Source organism: Rhinolophus sinicus, chromosome 3, assembly GCF_057876585.1.
Source record: "Rhinolophus sinicus isolate RSI-liver-muscle chromosome 3, RSI-T2T, whole genome shotgun sequence".
Lineage (NCBI taxonomy): Eukaryota > Metazoa > Chordata > Mammalia > Chiroptera > Rhinolophidae > Rhinolophus > Rhinolophus sinicus.
In genome coordinates, this window is record NC_142503.1 from 46,980,032 (window position 1) to 46,996,708 (window position 16,677).

Below are 16,677 nucleotides of genomic sequence, written 5' to 3' on the forward strand. Positions count from 1 at the left end.
TCTTTTATCTTGGCTAATGATTACCTGCCTCTTGGCCCATTTGTGATGCACTGACATAAATCAAATTCCCAACTGAGGACTGAGTCCATGGACGCGATCAGTTAGCCAGTGTAAGGTCAACTAGTGAGAGGACCCTTCCTGAGGACCCCTAAATGTTTCCACATAACCCTTCCTTCAATCTATAAAAGTGTTAAAACTATAAATTGAAATGATAAAGTTGCACAAACACTTAAAAAAATAAGAAAATATGTCAAATGTCTTTCATTTGGCTATTTGATAAGTGAATTTGTTCAATATAATCTGAGCATAATAGGTTGATGTCTTCCCTTTACCTCTTGAATACTTCCTTTTATTTTAATTTTAAAAGTGTTTGGGGAAGAGAAATGATTGTGTTTAGAAGTTCCATGATGTTTATTTTTTTGTTGTTGTTGTGTAAATAGTTTGTTTGCTCATATGCGATGAGAAGACCAGAAAAGTAACATGAACTGCTTTTATAAAACATTTCTAATATTACTAAGAAGTAGGCCTATTAATAGACAAACAGAATATGCCAATGTTATTATGTTTGTAGATTAATAAGTAGACAATTACTTTAACATATGCTCATCACCATTCAGCTTTGAAAACCCTGATGTTTATTCTTTTATTTGTAAAGAATGTATTGAAATATATGGAAATTGCATGTTCTTTTTAGTGTTCAGACAGACTAAATTTATAAGCCATCATTGAAATGTTATTCTCAGTTTTCAGAAGAAAATGCAAATAAAATGAAGAAAATATATGGAGAATTCTGTAGCCATCACAAAGAAGCTGTTAGCCTCTTTAAAGAACTCCAGCAGAATAAAAAGTTTCAGAATTTTATTAAGGTAAGTATTGTAAAAACTCTATTACAAAGCGGTAAGCCATCATGGGGAAGTAGCTGATGCTTGTTTCTTATATGCTCTAAGCTAGTCTCACATCTAGTGCAGTTTTTCAGGGAAAGGAGAAGGAAGGACTGATAGGTTTGTGGCAAAGATGGAAAGTCTCTTTTTCTGCATTAGTGAAATATTTCTTCCAAATCATTTGTTTTTCATATCTTATATTTGTGAATTCATGCCTTCCAAGCTTCTGAGCACCTCTGTAATGTCCTTTAAAGTTGTTTTATGCCCTGACAAGTTTTAAATCAGAAGAACCATAGTAAAAATTTTAAAGACAGAATTTACTTCACCCGCACGGGATTAATTTGAAGCAAATCCATGACAAATATCATTTATGTAGTATATATCTCTAAACAATAAGCTATATTTAAAAAATTACAATGACCATCACACTTAGATAAATTAACAGTAATTTTTAATATTTTCTAATAGCTGCCCAGTGTTCAAATTTCCCTGATTATCTCCTAAAATTGGATTGCTTAAATCAGGGTCTCTCCAAGGTTCACAACTATACATGGGGGTTACATCTTTTAAATCTCTTGTAATTTGAATGTTCCCCTTCCCTTTGGGGAGTGGGCATCTAATTTATTTGTTAAAGACATTTTTCCTTTATAGTTTAATGGAGTCTAAATTTTTATCTACCATTTAAAAAATGCTTCCAGATTCTCCTTTATTTTTTTAACTTCCCACATATGTATATCTTGAAAACTTGAAAACTTAAAGAAGACTCTGAGACTTTTAGAAAAAATTTGCCCGGATTTGAGGGAACTTGAAGTGATATGATAAATAGTAACAAATGTAGGGAAAGACCGGTTGGAAAAACATAGTAAACTGCAAACTCATCCTCAAAATCTAACTTTGATTTCTGAGGATTTTTCAAAACTTTTACTGTTCATGAATCTTACCACTTATAAGTATTGGAATTCGCTCACTTTTGGAAATACATCAGAGCAACTCAAAGCTTCTTGAAATCATGGAGAGTTGGGTTATTGAAATTAATGACAAAGTATAAAATTTAATGACAATACATCGTTTTAATTAATTATGCATATTGTGTTGTGTCTGAATAGAATTATGCTGTTGTAGATTTTTTTGTATTAAATTCACACCTAAAAAGAAAATACAGAGATAGAGTTTGTGTATATAAACATGGATCTATATTTTTTAAGCTCCGCAATAGTAATCTTTTGGCTCGACGCCGAGGAATTCCAGAATGCATTCTGCTGGTCACTCAGCGCATCACAAAATACCCTGTCTTGGTGGAAAGGATACTGCAGTATACGAAGGGTGAGTGATGACTTCTGGAACAAACATTTGCCTCTTTCATTAGTTTGAAACATACCTGAGGTGTTGTAAAGAGCTGTAAATGCTTGTGGCCTCTGCTTCATAAAGATTTTCTTTATGGGAAAGTTGTTAAAGCCTTAGAATCCATTTTGAAAATTTATCTTTTATAATGTGGCTTGGCCAATAGCCTGACTTCCTCCAAGCAGCCCAAACCAAGGCTTCTTCATACTTTGACCCTGCCTTTCTCTTCTACAGTTTTCCCTATATCCAGACCTTACCACCTCTTCGTCCAAGTCTTCCTACTGCTTTCCCAGTAGTCTGATGAAACACATGTGATTGATCCTAGCACCAAATGTCAGCTGTTTTTGTTATCTTTATTATGATCAGTTGACTCGGGGATAACCAAAATGATATCTTAAGATACCATATAAGATCAATGAGATCTTAGATGTGTGCTCTAAAAAGGTCAACTTCTAATGTCTTTTTTGGGGGAAAGGGTCTAGGTGAGTAGAGATGCATGACATACAATGTATGATCAAACAACTTGGTGAATGTTTAAATAAAAAAAATTATTACAGTGAAATACACATTGCCATTATTCTCCTCAAAATGCTCCCCGTCGTTTCAAACACACTTATCCCGTCATTCATGCCACTTTTTGAAGCAGTTCTGGAAGTCCTCTTTTGTGAGGGTCTTATTTGCGCTGTTGTGGCTCTCTCAATGTCCTGAATTGATTCAAAATGTTATCTTTCATGGTCATTTTGACTTTGGGGAAGAGCCAGAAGTTACACAGTGCCAGATCCAGTGAATAAGGTGGATGAGAACACACCGTAATGTTTTTATTTGTCACAAATTATCATACCAGAAGTAGTGTGTGACACACAGCCTTTCCGTTTTGATAAAAAAATATGGTGAATGCTGCTGCTGAGTGCCATCCAGTGGAGAGGCAGGGATCTTCAATACAGGAAGCTGCACATTGAAACCTTAGTAACAAATGTGTGACAAGTTTTAACTTGTTTGTGCTGTCAGTCGGGTAAGAGCTACTGTTGAGAGAAGGAGTATTTTAAAGTGTGCCATAAATCATCCTCCATCATGACAACACTCCGTGTAACACATTGCTTCTGGTATACAGTAATTTCTGTCAAATAAAAACATTGGTGTGTCCTCATCCACCTTATTCACTGGATCTGGCACCATGCAACTTCTGACTCTTCCTCAAAGTCACAATGATTTAGGACATCGAGGCAGCCATGACAGTGCATCTAAAGACCCTCACAAAAGAGGACTTCCAGAACTGCTTCAGAAAGTGACAAGAACAATGGGTAAGTGTGTTCAAAGCAAGGGGTAGTATTTTGAGGCGGATGAATGGCAATGTGTCTTTTACTGTAATAATTTTCTTTTAATTTAAACATTCACAGTATTTTTTGATCATACCTCATATTCTTTCCGTTTTTCAGTAATATTTAGAACGAAGTTCAGGCAGGAATGGTGGCTTCCATTCCTTATGTCCCATTTTTATTGTTGCCTATAATTTTAAAAAGAAGAAAATATAAGCTCAATATACAGAGAAAACCCTCATGAATTTTTGTTCCCGGCAAAAGAATGAAAACAAAATGAAGACTTCCAGTGTGTATCATGTTCATATTCTCTTAAGTTTAATATAAACATCTCAAAGACTAAAATTTTTCAGATTGTTTTAGGTCAGCTAATACTACTCCAAGAACTAGGCCATGACAAATTCCTGGTAGAATGAATAATAATGGTTCATTACTGTGTGTTAGAAATGATAGGTATGACTTACGGCTCCTCAGGCACAGCTGCCATAGTGGTTGAGGACACCACCTCCTTTGATCAGACCTCATCTGTGGTCAGTTCTCTCTCTCTCTGGCTAGTAGGAACATGGGTTCATGTGACTCTCCATTACAGCAGTGCTTCTCAAACTTTATTAGGAATTAAAATTACCCTTCACCTGAGGATCTTGTTTACATGCAGATTCTCATTCAGTAGGTCTGACATGGAACCAACCAAGGTATGCTTTTCTAACAAGACTCCCAGATGAGGCTGATACGGCTGTACTTTGAGCTTGTAAGACAGTAATGTGTCCCTGAAGGTCAAAACACTTTGAACCTTTTCTTGGCCTTACCCCAAGTCACTTTGTAACTCATTCTCTACTCAACTTTCCTATTTATGAAATATACTCTAGAAATAAGAACATGTTTTTTTTGGGAGGAGGGGGCATTTAGTGGCCAGTAGGTATAGTAAAGTAGTGAGGTGTATTCTTTCATGAACAGTGAGAAAGAATCTTCCTTATTAAAAATGTGTGTTTGGATCTGTTCCTTGAGGTTTTCTGATAAAAGCCTCATATATCTAAGACATTTAGAATCTGGAAATGTTTACAGCTTTTGAGGACTTACTCACATTCCACTGACTGCTATTTCTGTGTATTTATTTCTTGGCTCTAGAGAACCTTTTATTTTCTCTGCCAATTTTTTTTTTCTCCTCTCCTTCTAAGCTCCTGAAACTTTCCCTTTCAGTTCCATTTGCCTCAATAAACATCAACAAGGTTTTGATTTTTTTCCTCAACTGTAGAAAATAGCTACATTCAATTTCATCTGGAGTTTAGCAGGTGGCCAGGGTTTTAAAAAGTAATAACGAATTGACGATTATCTGCTCTGTTGGCATGAGCATGGCTGACTAGGCAGAGTGCCTGGGTCCAATTTTTAAAAAAAATGTTTAATATTAATTTAGTCATCTTCATGCTAATGCTATTGTAAAATATAATTTTAGCATCATTTTTATAGAGAAAGGGATCCAGGAAGGCATATGCGTCTGGGGCCCCCTTAGGTACCCTGCAGCTGCGTTTTATGAAAGGAGTCCAACTTGGGCCTGCAGCTTGGTTAAGTTCTGAGAAACCTGGTGTGGGATTACTTGATCACCTGTGTCTGGGAAGGTGGCAGGAAGGCCTAAGGCAGGATCTATAGCACAATCCCTGCTGCTCTATGTCAAACCACTCCCTAGAAATCAGAAATTCTATTTTTGCAATGTTTCAGTGGAAGTACCTCTGATAAGTAAATCCTTTATAATTAAATATTTCCACAGTTCTTTTTGGGAGGAGCAGCATAGAGTGATAATATGGTATTTGAATTTAACCCAACACTTTTGTCATGAGATTTTTGCTATTTGGATTATACATTTAATTTATATTTAAAACTATAGGGGAAAAATGTCTTTCTTAGTACCCTAGCTTATTGTAATAGTGCTCTTTCTTTCTTCCTTTGTTTTTCCCATGCAGAAAGGACCGAAGAACATAAAGACTTATGCAAAGCCCTTTGCTTAATTAAGGATGTGATTGCAGCGGTGGATTTAAAAGTCAGCGAATATGAAAAAAAACAAAAATGGCTTGAGATCCTAAGTAAGATCGAAAACAAAACCTATACAAAGCTCAAAAATGGCCATGTATTTAGGAAGCAGGCACTGATAAGCAAAGAAAGGACTCTATTATATGATGGCCTTGTTTTTTGGAAAACTGCTACTGGCCGTTTCAAAGGTATTATGGCTCTTCCTTCATACATGTTATTCATTTAACAGAGGACAGATTTTCAAAAAAAAAAAGTGGCTCAGAGATGCAGGCACACACACAAACCCTACATCAGTAGAAACATTCCTATAGGATGGAGTTGTGAACTTCCACAGGCAAACGTGGCCAACGCTACAAACATTTGGTGGGAGTTTGCACCCCCAAGCAAAAGCCTTTATATATGTTTTATGAATTCACATGTTTGTGATGTTTGAATCAAAGGAACTAAGAACTCTGCTAATTGCTGGCACTGACATATTAATTTGGCAAATGTAGTGTGTTGAAAGAGAGGCAGTACACCTACACGCCTAGAATCTCGTGTGTGCCAAGCCAGAAGCCAGCCTGCCACTGGCAGACCACTGAGGGGAGAAATGAAATCTGAATGTCATCTTTGTTACTGAATAATAATACTGCATAACTTGACGTGTGTGCCTTTGTGTAAATGCTTCCTTAGTGCTACTATTTGCAAATGGGCATTAACTTGACTCTGTTAATCTGGTTAGTCTAAAGCAGCTTATTCATATTCTTAAGGGCTGATTCTGTAGCTAGCACCTTGCCTGATCCAGGCTTTTTCAACCCTGGTCACACACTGAAATCGCCCCTGGAGCTTAAAAAATTTACTAATGTTCAAGTCTTCTCCCAGAAATTCTGAGTTTATTGTTCTGGGGATAAAACTCAAATATAGGGATGCTTAAAAGTTCCCAGGTGAGTCTGCTGCACAGCCAGAGTTAAGAACCACTGGTATGCTCTCCTTGTTTTTAATACATCTGAATAACTTCCTGAGGTAAGCAATAAGAGGTTATTAATTCCATTGGATGATTGTCAAGTTTTGGTGATGGTTGTAGCTAATGACTGAAATGGGATTGGTTGACAGCAACTTGCAACGTTGCAATTAAATGTTAAAAACAATTAGAATATTCATCAAACTGAAATTTTAACCGCAATTTGTAGAGCTTATGTTCCAGGTCGTTTACTGTTTATCCATTTTGCAGAATCAATAGTTTGGTAACTTTGTGTCAGAATGTTTAGTGTACAGTGAAGATGGGTTCTTGTGAAAAATTTGTAAGGGGAGTATAGGATCTCAAACTTCCCTCAGATCTAGATGGAACAAATAATAAATTTGTATGTATAATTCAAGGCAGAAGCTGCCCTCTAACATTTTTAATTAAGCACTTTTTTTCCCCTACAGGTAAGGTTTGCTTCATTTTCTTAGAATCCTCTTTTTTGTTGGGTATTTTTCTTCTATTTTGAAAGCTATAGCATTAAATTTTGCTGAAGGTTTATCAATACCTATAGTTACACACATCAACACGCACAATTAAACACAGCTTATCTATAAATCTGTGGCTATCAAAAACAGGTGTTTTTATAAAAGTTTCATAATTTGATTAAATCTTAGTCTTTTTATTTTTAATAAATTTATTTCAATTTCAAACATGAAATTAGAATATTTAATAATGGCATTTGATCTGTGGTTTGCTTCATTAATACTAGTAATATTTTTTCTTTGAAGATATCCTAGCTCTACTTCTAACTGATGTGCTGCTCTTTTTACAAGAAAAAGATCAGAAATACATCTTCGCAGCTGTTGTAAGTATATGGCCATGTGATGCATATTTTAAAAATACCTGAAATTCCTACTGACATTAAATAGTCATTGGCAAGAATATGTCCCTATTATAGTCCTATTATAATTAGTGATTACAGTGTTTAGTAACAAGCATCTAATTAGGTTTAACTAGCATGATAAGTGTTCAGTTATCAAAGCCGGGACAGGTAATCAGCTGGTTCAGTAGCTTAACCAACTGTGAAAATATGAACGTGTGTTGGTACTAGTTAGTCAACAGGCACTGCCTTAAGCACCGCCCCCGCCCCACCCTAAGTGAGCCTCTACCATCGGCTATCTTAGGATCTTTCCTTCAGACACCATCCCCCTTGACTTCCCAGCAACTCAAATGTTAATGCTGGGTACTTCGGGCACCCTGCTGCCTGTTCCCATTGGATGGCGCCTGCTGTACCTGTTGCTAACCCCACTCATAACTGTCATGATGGTCCCTCTATCTAATACGAAAACACCATCCTGGTATCTAAAGTTTAAAGAAGATTCTTTCTTATTTCTGCTATAATAGTTGCTAATGACTAAGGCCATTCATATAACACTTATCTTTATAGTGTGTTATGTTAATCTCATTGCCAGCACAGAGTTAGACTTAGATTAGTAGTAAAACCAGTATTGTGTAACATTTCTTACACAACATCTCGTGGTCCAAAATGACTCACTTAGAGAAGGAAGATCAATTGATAGTTGATGACAAGGAGTCATCCATTTACTCCTTGTCATCATTATCGAGCATCAGGCCCTGTCAGAAGAATGAAGCTAAGATGTACTACCCATGTGAACAGTATAATGTGGGTGTTTATCATCCACTGACTGATAGGATATTCAGGTACCATTAGCAGATATCATCAGTTCCAACTGGTTTTTACAAATTCAAAGCTCAATGAAGTTTCTGTTAATGCTGCTCAAAGAAAAAAAGGAGCATGCCTACCCAGTGATGGGTTCTAGGGAGGAAGGGGCTGGAGCAGTGCCGCACCTGCCCGTCTGTGCTTGTCAGGTTGGCCCAATAGTCTTCTTCACCCTGTTCAGCACATTGTGTCTTATCAGCATAATGATGCCAAGTCGTATAAAGGTCAGAGATTCTTTCACAAAGCTACAGCAGAGAATAACAAGAGACCTTAAGTAAGTCCCCATGTCCCTGATTCATTTGAACTGTATATATTGCAGATTTCATAACAACCTATTGATTTGTTCTGTAACCCCTCTCTGTTGTTATTTGGGAATGCTCTGAAAGAACACAGAGTAAATAAGTGGGAAAATGGGACCATTTTATTTGACCTGTGGGTTGGTGAGAGCCATGCTGGAAGAGAAAGTAAACTTACACCACACCTTTATAGAAACAAAGGTTTCTTCAAAACCAAAGACCTGAAGGAGAAGCAACTCCCGCTTCCTGGGTGGTATTATAGGCCAAATGACCAGCTGATGGATCAAGAATTAGACACAGCATAAAGACAACTATTTTGTTTTCTAGGACAACAGAGCATATGAATTCAGATCAAGCTGTGATGATTAATTTACAGTATGGCTTGAAGTATGGTTCTGTTCCTCTTATCTGACTTCTTGGAGAGTTATCTGTGCCACCCATAGACCATGTTTACCATTAAATGGGACTTTAGGAATACAGTCCACCAAATGCAAGGTTGAAGGCAGCCACGACTTAGCTCCTCTTGGTAGAAAGTGTTTGGCAATGGACAATAGTAAGATGGTGCTGATACTGTTTCCTAAAGATGTTAGCCTGACATGTAGCTGCCTTTGTAAAGGCCAGCGAAGCCGGAAGCAAAAGAGAGCATGATCCTTAAAGAATCAAGTGCACCCTGCTTTTCAATCATATGCTTTTCAGTTTCATCACATGTATTTAGTTGTCACAGCCCATGTGCTATAAATATCTTATGGTTAACATCCTGAGGGAAGTGATGCATTAGCTAAGGGTATACAAATATCTGGATTTCCTAGTTCTCACCTTAGTATTTTAGAAAGTTATCTTCATGTTAATACCCACAGGTGAGATTCTCTCTCGTGCTATTAGAAAAACTTCTTAAATAAATGCTTGCTACATGGTACAGAAGATATGATGAATTTGGAAATGGCTAGAAGATAAGCATCTGAAAATAGCAAGAGGATGATGAAGTAGCTCCCCTACAAGATAATTTTGTTAATTTTTAAAGAGGAATCAGCTGGAAATGGCAGTAGGCTCCAAATCTACGAAATGAATAGGAAAAACTAGATGTGTTTACTAAGTCCTGGAATACTGAGACTAGGAGGATGGATGTCTTGAATATCAAAGAAGGTAATTCAAAATGAAGGATGATTAAAAGACAAAGTGAACATGGAGATGTGCAAGTGAAAGTTAAAATAGGGCGTGACATTGAGGTCTTGTTGTCACAATGGAATCATGAGTGTAATGACCCACTGACAGAATCAGTCACTTTGTGGAATCATAAATGCATATGTTGTAACAATGGGGCTAAAGACAGCAGCTCCTTTTCCTCTTCCCCTATGGCAGAGGTCTTCTACTCAATGTCCACAGGGATTGGGCAGGAATGTAAGTGAGTGGCCTGGAGCGGGCTTGGCATCAAGAATCTGATAGAGGGCGGCAGGAAATATAGTGAACTGGCAATTGCATGCCCCATCTCAAAGAGGGCAGGAATACTCAGCTATAGCATGTTTTAAAGTGAGGATATGGATATCACCTCGCACCTGTTAGAATGGCTATCATCAGCAAGACAAATAATAACAAGTGTTGGAGAGGCTGTGGAGGAAAGGGAACCCTCACACACTGCTGGTGGGAATGTAAATTGGAGCAGCCACTCTGGAAAACAGTATGGAGGTTCCTCAAAAAATTCACAATAGAATTACCATATGACCCAGTAATGCCTCTTCTGTGTATCTACCAAAAAAAAAAAAAAAAAATCTGAAAACATTTGTCTATAAAGATATATGTGCTCCGATGTTCATTGCAGCATTATTCACAGTGGCTAAGACATGGAAACAACTAAAATGTCCCTTGATAGATGATTGGATAAAGATGTGGTACATATACACAATGGAATGTTACTCAGGACAAGAAAAGATGAAATACTGCCATTTGTGACAACATGGATGAATCTTGAGATTATCATGCTAAGTGAAATAAGCCAGACAGAAAAATGAAGAACCATATGACTTCACTCATATGTGGGATATAAACCTGAAAGCAACAAAAGAACAAGGCAAAGAAACCAAAACTCATAGACACAGACAACTACTAAGTGGTTACCAGAGGGTAAAGAGAAAGGGGAGGTATAAGAGGGTAAAGGGGATCAAATACATAGTGATGGAAAGAGAACTGACTCTGGCTGGTGAACACACAATGCAATGTATAGATGATGTATAATAGAAATGTACACTTGAAACCTATGTAATTTTACTAACCAGTGTCATCCCAATACATTTAATAAATAAACAAAAACAAATAAAATAATTAAAAAAAGTAAATGAGAATACCAGCCCAGGATTGCTAATCTACTTTTCCCAAGTACTCAGAAATCTAGATTTTTTAAAAAAATTAAATTTATTGGGGTGACAGTGGTTAGTAGAATTACATAGGTTTCAAGGAAATCTAGGTTTTTTTTAAAAAAAAGTGGAATCCCCCAGTTTTTAAATGTTGACAACTATTCAAAAAAAAAAAAAGTGTTTTCTAAATGCTGTGACACAAACAAAACATCTCTGCAGTCTGGATTAGGCCTTTGCACCATCATTTTTTGACGTCTATCTCCAAAGTAGACATATTTCCTCCATTTCTAGAGATTTCATTTGAATTCTCGATCATCTCTGGTGTCTTGTGTGATTAGTATGAATAATGATAGATATGTCCCTGATGCCTCCTGGTCTGATGGCAATTTAATTAATGCTGCTTTCTACTCACGTATTTTTCGTTTAAAAAATATCTGACCCCACGACTTCCCCTCCTCTGGCAACATGAATCAACTGGTTCAAATAATTTCACTCCTGCTTATGTCTTAAGCAATTCCAACCTCCTCTGCCTCTTTTTATACAGAGGCTGTTTACATTGTAAACTAAGGAATCTAAAACTGTGTGTTGAAAGACGGAAAGGACATAAGGCCTTAGATCATAGATCTATAATCGAATAAGGAATATTAACAGTACTCAGGGGCCCTTCCTAACCAGAGAGGGCAAAAAGTGTTCCAAAAGCACCGTCACAGGGCTGCTTTCACTATCATTTTCAGAGGCCGGGCACGGGACTGGGTAAACCAATGGTCTGTTCCATCATGTTTTGTAGTTTGTTTATTTTTTCTTCCTGCTTTAAGAAGAATGGGATGAAGAGGTACTCTGGGTAAACCCTTGCCCACAATTCAGATGTGGTAAAGCTGTGGGATGCTGGGAAAGCAAAGCCAGCATTAAGGAGTCAGCAGTGAGGGATGGAGTGGCATGCTATGGGTAAAGGCGTCGCTCAGTCCATAAGGAAGAAGCAAAAACATGGCCTGCAACCGATGCTATAAACAATGATAGAAGCCACAAACCAAGGAAGATTCTTCGTATTTAGCCCCGAAACTGTTCATCCTTCAGGCATTCTTTTGACTATTCTTTCAACTATAGTTGTCTACCTACATGGCTATTATCAGTGTCTTATTCATCTTTGAGTCCCCAGGACTTAGAATAGGACATTGACAAGTCATAGTAAATGTTGGAAGAAGAGGTGATTTAATCATGGCTTGGGTGCCAAATTTTAGATTTTCACTATTCGCCTCTGATGGAATTCAGCTAAATCTAGTCCTACAGACATGTATTACCCGCTTTATGCAAAGCACTGTGGTAGGCATATGAAGATGAGTTAAACCCATCCCTGCCCACCAAGGGCTCACCTGGTTGATGGGAAGAAGAGAAATGTGCAGGTAGAACTATCAAAGTTACATAGCTGTATCCCTGCAATAGTAGAAGACATTGGTTATGCCTGGGGAACCTAAAGTCTTGCCTCCTCATTCTTGCCTTTCATGTTTATAGTCCACTTCTTGGTGCCTGGGGGCTCTGTACCCATCATCTTTTTGAAACAGTGTTGCTGTTAACCGCCAAATCCAATGAACTCTTTAGGTTTTCCATCCCTCTCAATCTCTTTGTAATATTTGATATACTATTTCCTATCCCATGCCTTTCTAGAAAAATCCCTCCTCCCTGATTATGGCATTTTGGGTTTTTAAATTAATGCTCTGATTGTTTTCTCTTTTTAAAAGTTGTCCTTTTCCACCACCAATTCTTAAGGGCAAACATTCTCCTATTTCATTTTTTTCCATCCTCTCTCCACCATACCCTTTCTATTGGAGAACTTACCAACTTCCGCAGCTCTTAGGGAATGGTTGAAGTGATATTAAGAGCTGCCTAATATTGTTGCTTTCCTTAGCTAATGTGTTTTATGAGACCTGTATGTTAGATAGCTTGCTGTTTCATCTGCATGTTCTATCTTCTGTAGGATCAGAAGCCATCCGTTATTTCCCTTCAGAAGCTCATTGCTAGAGAAGTTGCTAATGAGGAGAGAGGCATGTTTCTGATCAGTGCTTCTTCTGCTGGTCCTGAAATGTATGAAATTCATACCAATTCCAAGGAGGAACGAAATAACTGGATGAGACGGATCCAACAGGCAGTCGAGAGGTAAGGTTTCCTTCTGGCCATAATCTAGGAAATGGACTTGTTCAATTGGGGAAAATATTCTAACTGTGTCTCCTTTGCATGAAAACTTTGCCTCAGCCAGACTGGTCTGCTCCCCTGCATCTGCCTGTGATAGCCCCTCATCCACAGCTTTGTTCTCCGTTCCTCCCTGCATGTAATGTCCCATCTCCTCTCTGCCTGCGTGAACTGCCCATCCTTGGTGCAGTTCATGGCTCACCTTCTTCGTGAAGACCTCTCCAGTTCCAGTGGTTTCTTTTTTACATGAAATTCTTTAATACCTGCTCTCTAATGCATTTATTTGGTGCTTGTCATACATTGCCTTATAGCTATTATCTTTTTTTATGTATATATGTTTGTTTACTAGATTGGAAGCTCCTTGAGGGCAGGGACTACATCTTATGTTTCTCTCTGTGCTGAATTCTGAGGAATCATTCAATAAACGTTTTTAGATTAGTGGATTTAAATGCTCTAAGTCCATTTACTCCTCATTATTGTGCAGGGAAACTTTTTACAAATAGGAGTGGGAGAGTGGGGGTGATCATTCTTAATGGTAATTTGATTCGTTAGATCTTGAATGATGTTGTAAAATTCCTTCATTTTTACTGCCCCCCTCCAACCTGGCACCCTACTCACACCCCCTACAACTCCTGTACTCTATCACATTAAGAATAGAGCTGCCCAAATGTAGTGGAAAGCAAAAAATATTATTTTAGTTGTATCTAATGTTATTGTGTATGTGTGTGAGTATGTGTATACATGAGAGTATGTTTGTGTATGTGTGTTTGTTGGAATAGTTGAGTCAGCCTATACTGCTGACTTTGAGAGCTGTGTTATATTATGCAAGGTCCTTTCTATACTCAAGAAAACCAAATTGCTTGGCTAGGGGGCATGGTGAATTCTCTTTATGCTGAATTTTTCTTTGAGTAGTTCTATTGCCAAGTTCTCATGCCTTTCTAATGAACCTAAAAATACTTGGATTTGGTTTCAGTTGTTTCTCTTGACTGTTGTCTTTTAAAGTTGCCCAGAAGAAGAAGGGGGAAGGACAAGTGAATCTGATGAAGAGAGGCGGAAAGCTGAGGCAAGAGTGGCCAAAATTCAGCAGTGTCAAGGTACAGAGCAGGCGCCTCTGATTCCCTGGTTGTGTTGTCTGTGGATGTTGAGAAAGCCAGGTGTCAGGAATAGGACGTTATGACTGAATGGTTAATCTAATTCTGTGCACCTAAGGCCCACCCTAACCACTCTCAAAAAATAAGAAGTACTGGAACTAGAAGTGCTCAAATGAGATGGCTCGCTCCCTTCTTCCTCCTTGGCAATTACAAGTATATTTTTAAAATTCTGCACATGACATATATGAAACAGTAACCATGGACAGTGTGGCACAGATTGACATTGGAACTGCTGTCCGGGGGTTTAATGTGAGGTTCCAGCACTGTCAGGTCATAATTGCACAACTGCAAACAAGGAACACAATAGCTCCTGTCCTCAGTTTCCAAGACTGTGAAGTAAGGAAATTGGGTTAGCTCGGTGATTCTACTTTTGGCTGGACATTAGGACCACTTGGGGAAGGCCTCTAAAAATTCTGATGCCTGGGCCCCACACTCAACCAATTCACTCAGAATATGTGGGAGGTAGGGAATAGACATCAGTGTTTTAAACACTCCCAAGGTGATTCTGAGGCAGAGAGGACCGAGTACTCCTGGATTACATGCTGGCTAAGGTCCCTTTAAGCTCTAAGAATCCTGTGACATGTTGAAATCAGAGGAAAACAATGCATGCAAAGATGGTCAAAGAAATTGGATGTTTAGAAATAAAAACATAAACCAGTGTGTTTGATTTTGACCAAGGCTGGCTGAAGCCCGAGCAGTTTCAGGCCTTGGCATTGTTTTCCCTCGTGGGTACCCTCATCATGGATGAACCGCCTCAATTTCATTCCTGAGCATAATGTTTAGTTGTAATAGAAAACAGCCTGAACATAGAAGAGTTTTGCTGTTTTTCTGGAATTAGGGGAATGGGAAAGAAAGTGGACGTGTATTGAGTACCTTATTTGTAGAAAAGACAATGGGAGCTCAGAGAATTGATTCGTTTGCTGGAAGCTGCAGTCACTAAATGGAATAGTTAGGATTTGAACTTGGATCTACCCCATCCAACAACTTGTATTTTACGTGTTAGAGCATACTGCTTGCCAATCGGCACCATCTTTGTCTTGTAACTTGGATGTTCATTTTAGTTGTTATATTCCTGTGATAACCTTTTATGGTAAATACTATTTCACAGAAATACTCAATAATCAAGACCAACAAATCTGTACGTATTTGGAAGAGAAGTTGCATATCTATGCTGAACTTGGAGAACTGAGTGGCTTTGAGGATGTCCATCTAGAGCCCCACCTCCTCATTAAACCTGACCCAGGAGAGCCTCCCCAGGCAGCCTCATTACTGGCAGCAGCACTGAAAGAAGGTCAGTTGCTTCCGAAAGGATTTGGTTTGACAAATTGAGAAAATGTTTATTGAGTACCTACTATGAGCCACACGCTGTGGTCTTAGTGCTGAGAATACAGCAGAATAAGACAAGGTCCTGACTCTCCTATAATTTGTATTCCAGAAACAGCAAAATATAAAATAAACACATCAGCTTATGTCAAGTGCTATGAAGAAAAATAAGTAGGATATGGGGGATAGAAAGTGATGGAGTTGAAGAGGTTCTATTTTAGGTAGGGTGGCCAGTGAAGACCCCTTGATACAGTGATATATGATCAGACACAAAGGAATTGAGAAGCCAAATAGACATCTGGAAGAAGAATGTCCCAGACATAGGGAACAGCAGGTGCAAAGGCCCTGAGGCAGGTGAATGCCAGATTTGTTTGAAGAACAACAAGGAGGACAGTGCAAGTAGAGTGAAGTGAGGGGAGAGGAGTGGCAGGTGATGAGTCAGAGTTAACTAGGAAACAGGTTACCTGGATAGAGGAAAGGACTTTGGATGTCACCCTAAGTGAGATGGGAAGCATTATAGAGTTTTGAGTAGAGGAGCCATTTGATTTGTGTTTGAAAAGGAACCCTCTGGCTGCTGTGTGTAGAATAAGACAGTCTAGGGTGGAACTGCGGGAGTTGGTGGCTGAGGTAGGATGGAGGACAAGAACACAGAGGAGCGAAGGGCAAGGAGGTGAGAGGCCAGGGTACTGGAAGTTCTGTTCATAGAATTGGAGTTACTGAGAATTTTGACAGGAATAGCATAGGCAGGCAGGGGTGAATTGCACCAGGGACTTAAATTGTAAATTGTAGGAGACTGTCGATGAATGACAACAAGGGGTAGTGAGTCATATAATCTGATGGCATGAACTTTAAGGGAAAAAGATGTAAGAGGGGAAATGGGGCTAAAAGTCTGGACTGACAGTAGGCACAAAGGGATTAGGAGGTAAACAGTTTTATTGGAACGCAGCCACACTTGCTTGTTTACATATCATCTACGGCTGCTTTCTTGCTACAGTGGCAAAGATGAATAGTTGCAGTGGAGACGGTATGACCCAAAAAACCTAAGATATTTACTATCTGATTCTTTGCAGAAAACGTTGCCAAGCTCTGGCTTAGCATCTCAGAACATTAGCTGGAAGAGAATTAAGAAGT

General features: G+C 38.5%; 1 protein-coding gene across 5 annotated transcripts in view; it reads left to right on the forward strand.

The window, feature by feature from the left end:
• The window catches only part of ARHGEF28 (Rho guanine nucleotide exchange factor 28), a 289,722-nt gene that overhangs the window by 225,716 nt on the left and 47,329 nt on the right, over positions 1–16,677 (forward strand). For all 5 annotated transcript variants that reach the window (XM_088796567.1, XM_088796568.1, XM_088796569.1 and 2 more), the window contains 7 exons: positions 744–866; positions 2,087–2,204; positions 5,494–5,748; positions 7,292–7,368; positions 12,861–13,039; positions 14,075–14,166; positions 15,332–15,514. In XM_088796567.1, the coding sequence (XP_088652693.1) occupies positions 744–866; positions 2,087–2,204; positions 5,494–5,748; positions 7,292–7,368; positions 12,861–13,039; positions 14,075–14,166; positions 15,332–15,514 (1,027 nt within the window). The remainder of the gene's footprint in view (positions 1–743; positions 867–2,086; positions 2,205–5,493; positions 5,749–7,291; positions 7,369–12,860; positions 13,040–14,074; positions 14,167–15,331; positions 15,515–16,677) is intronic.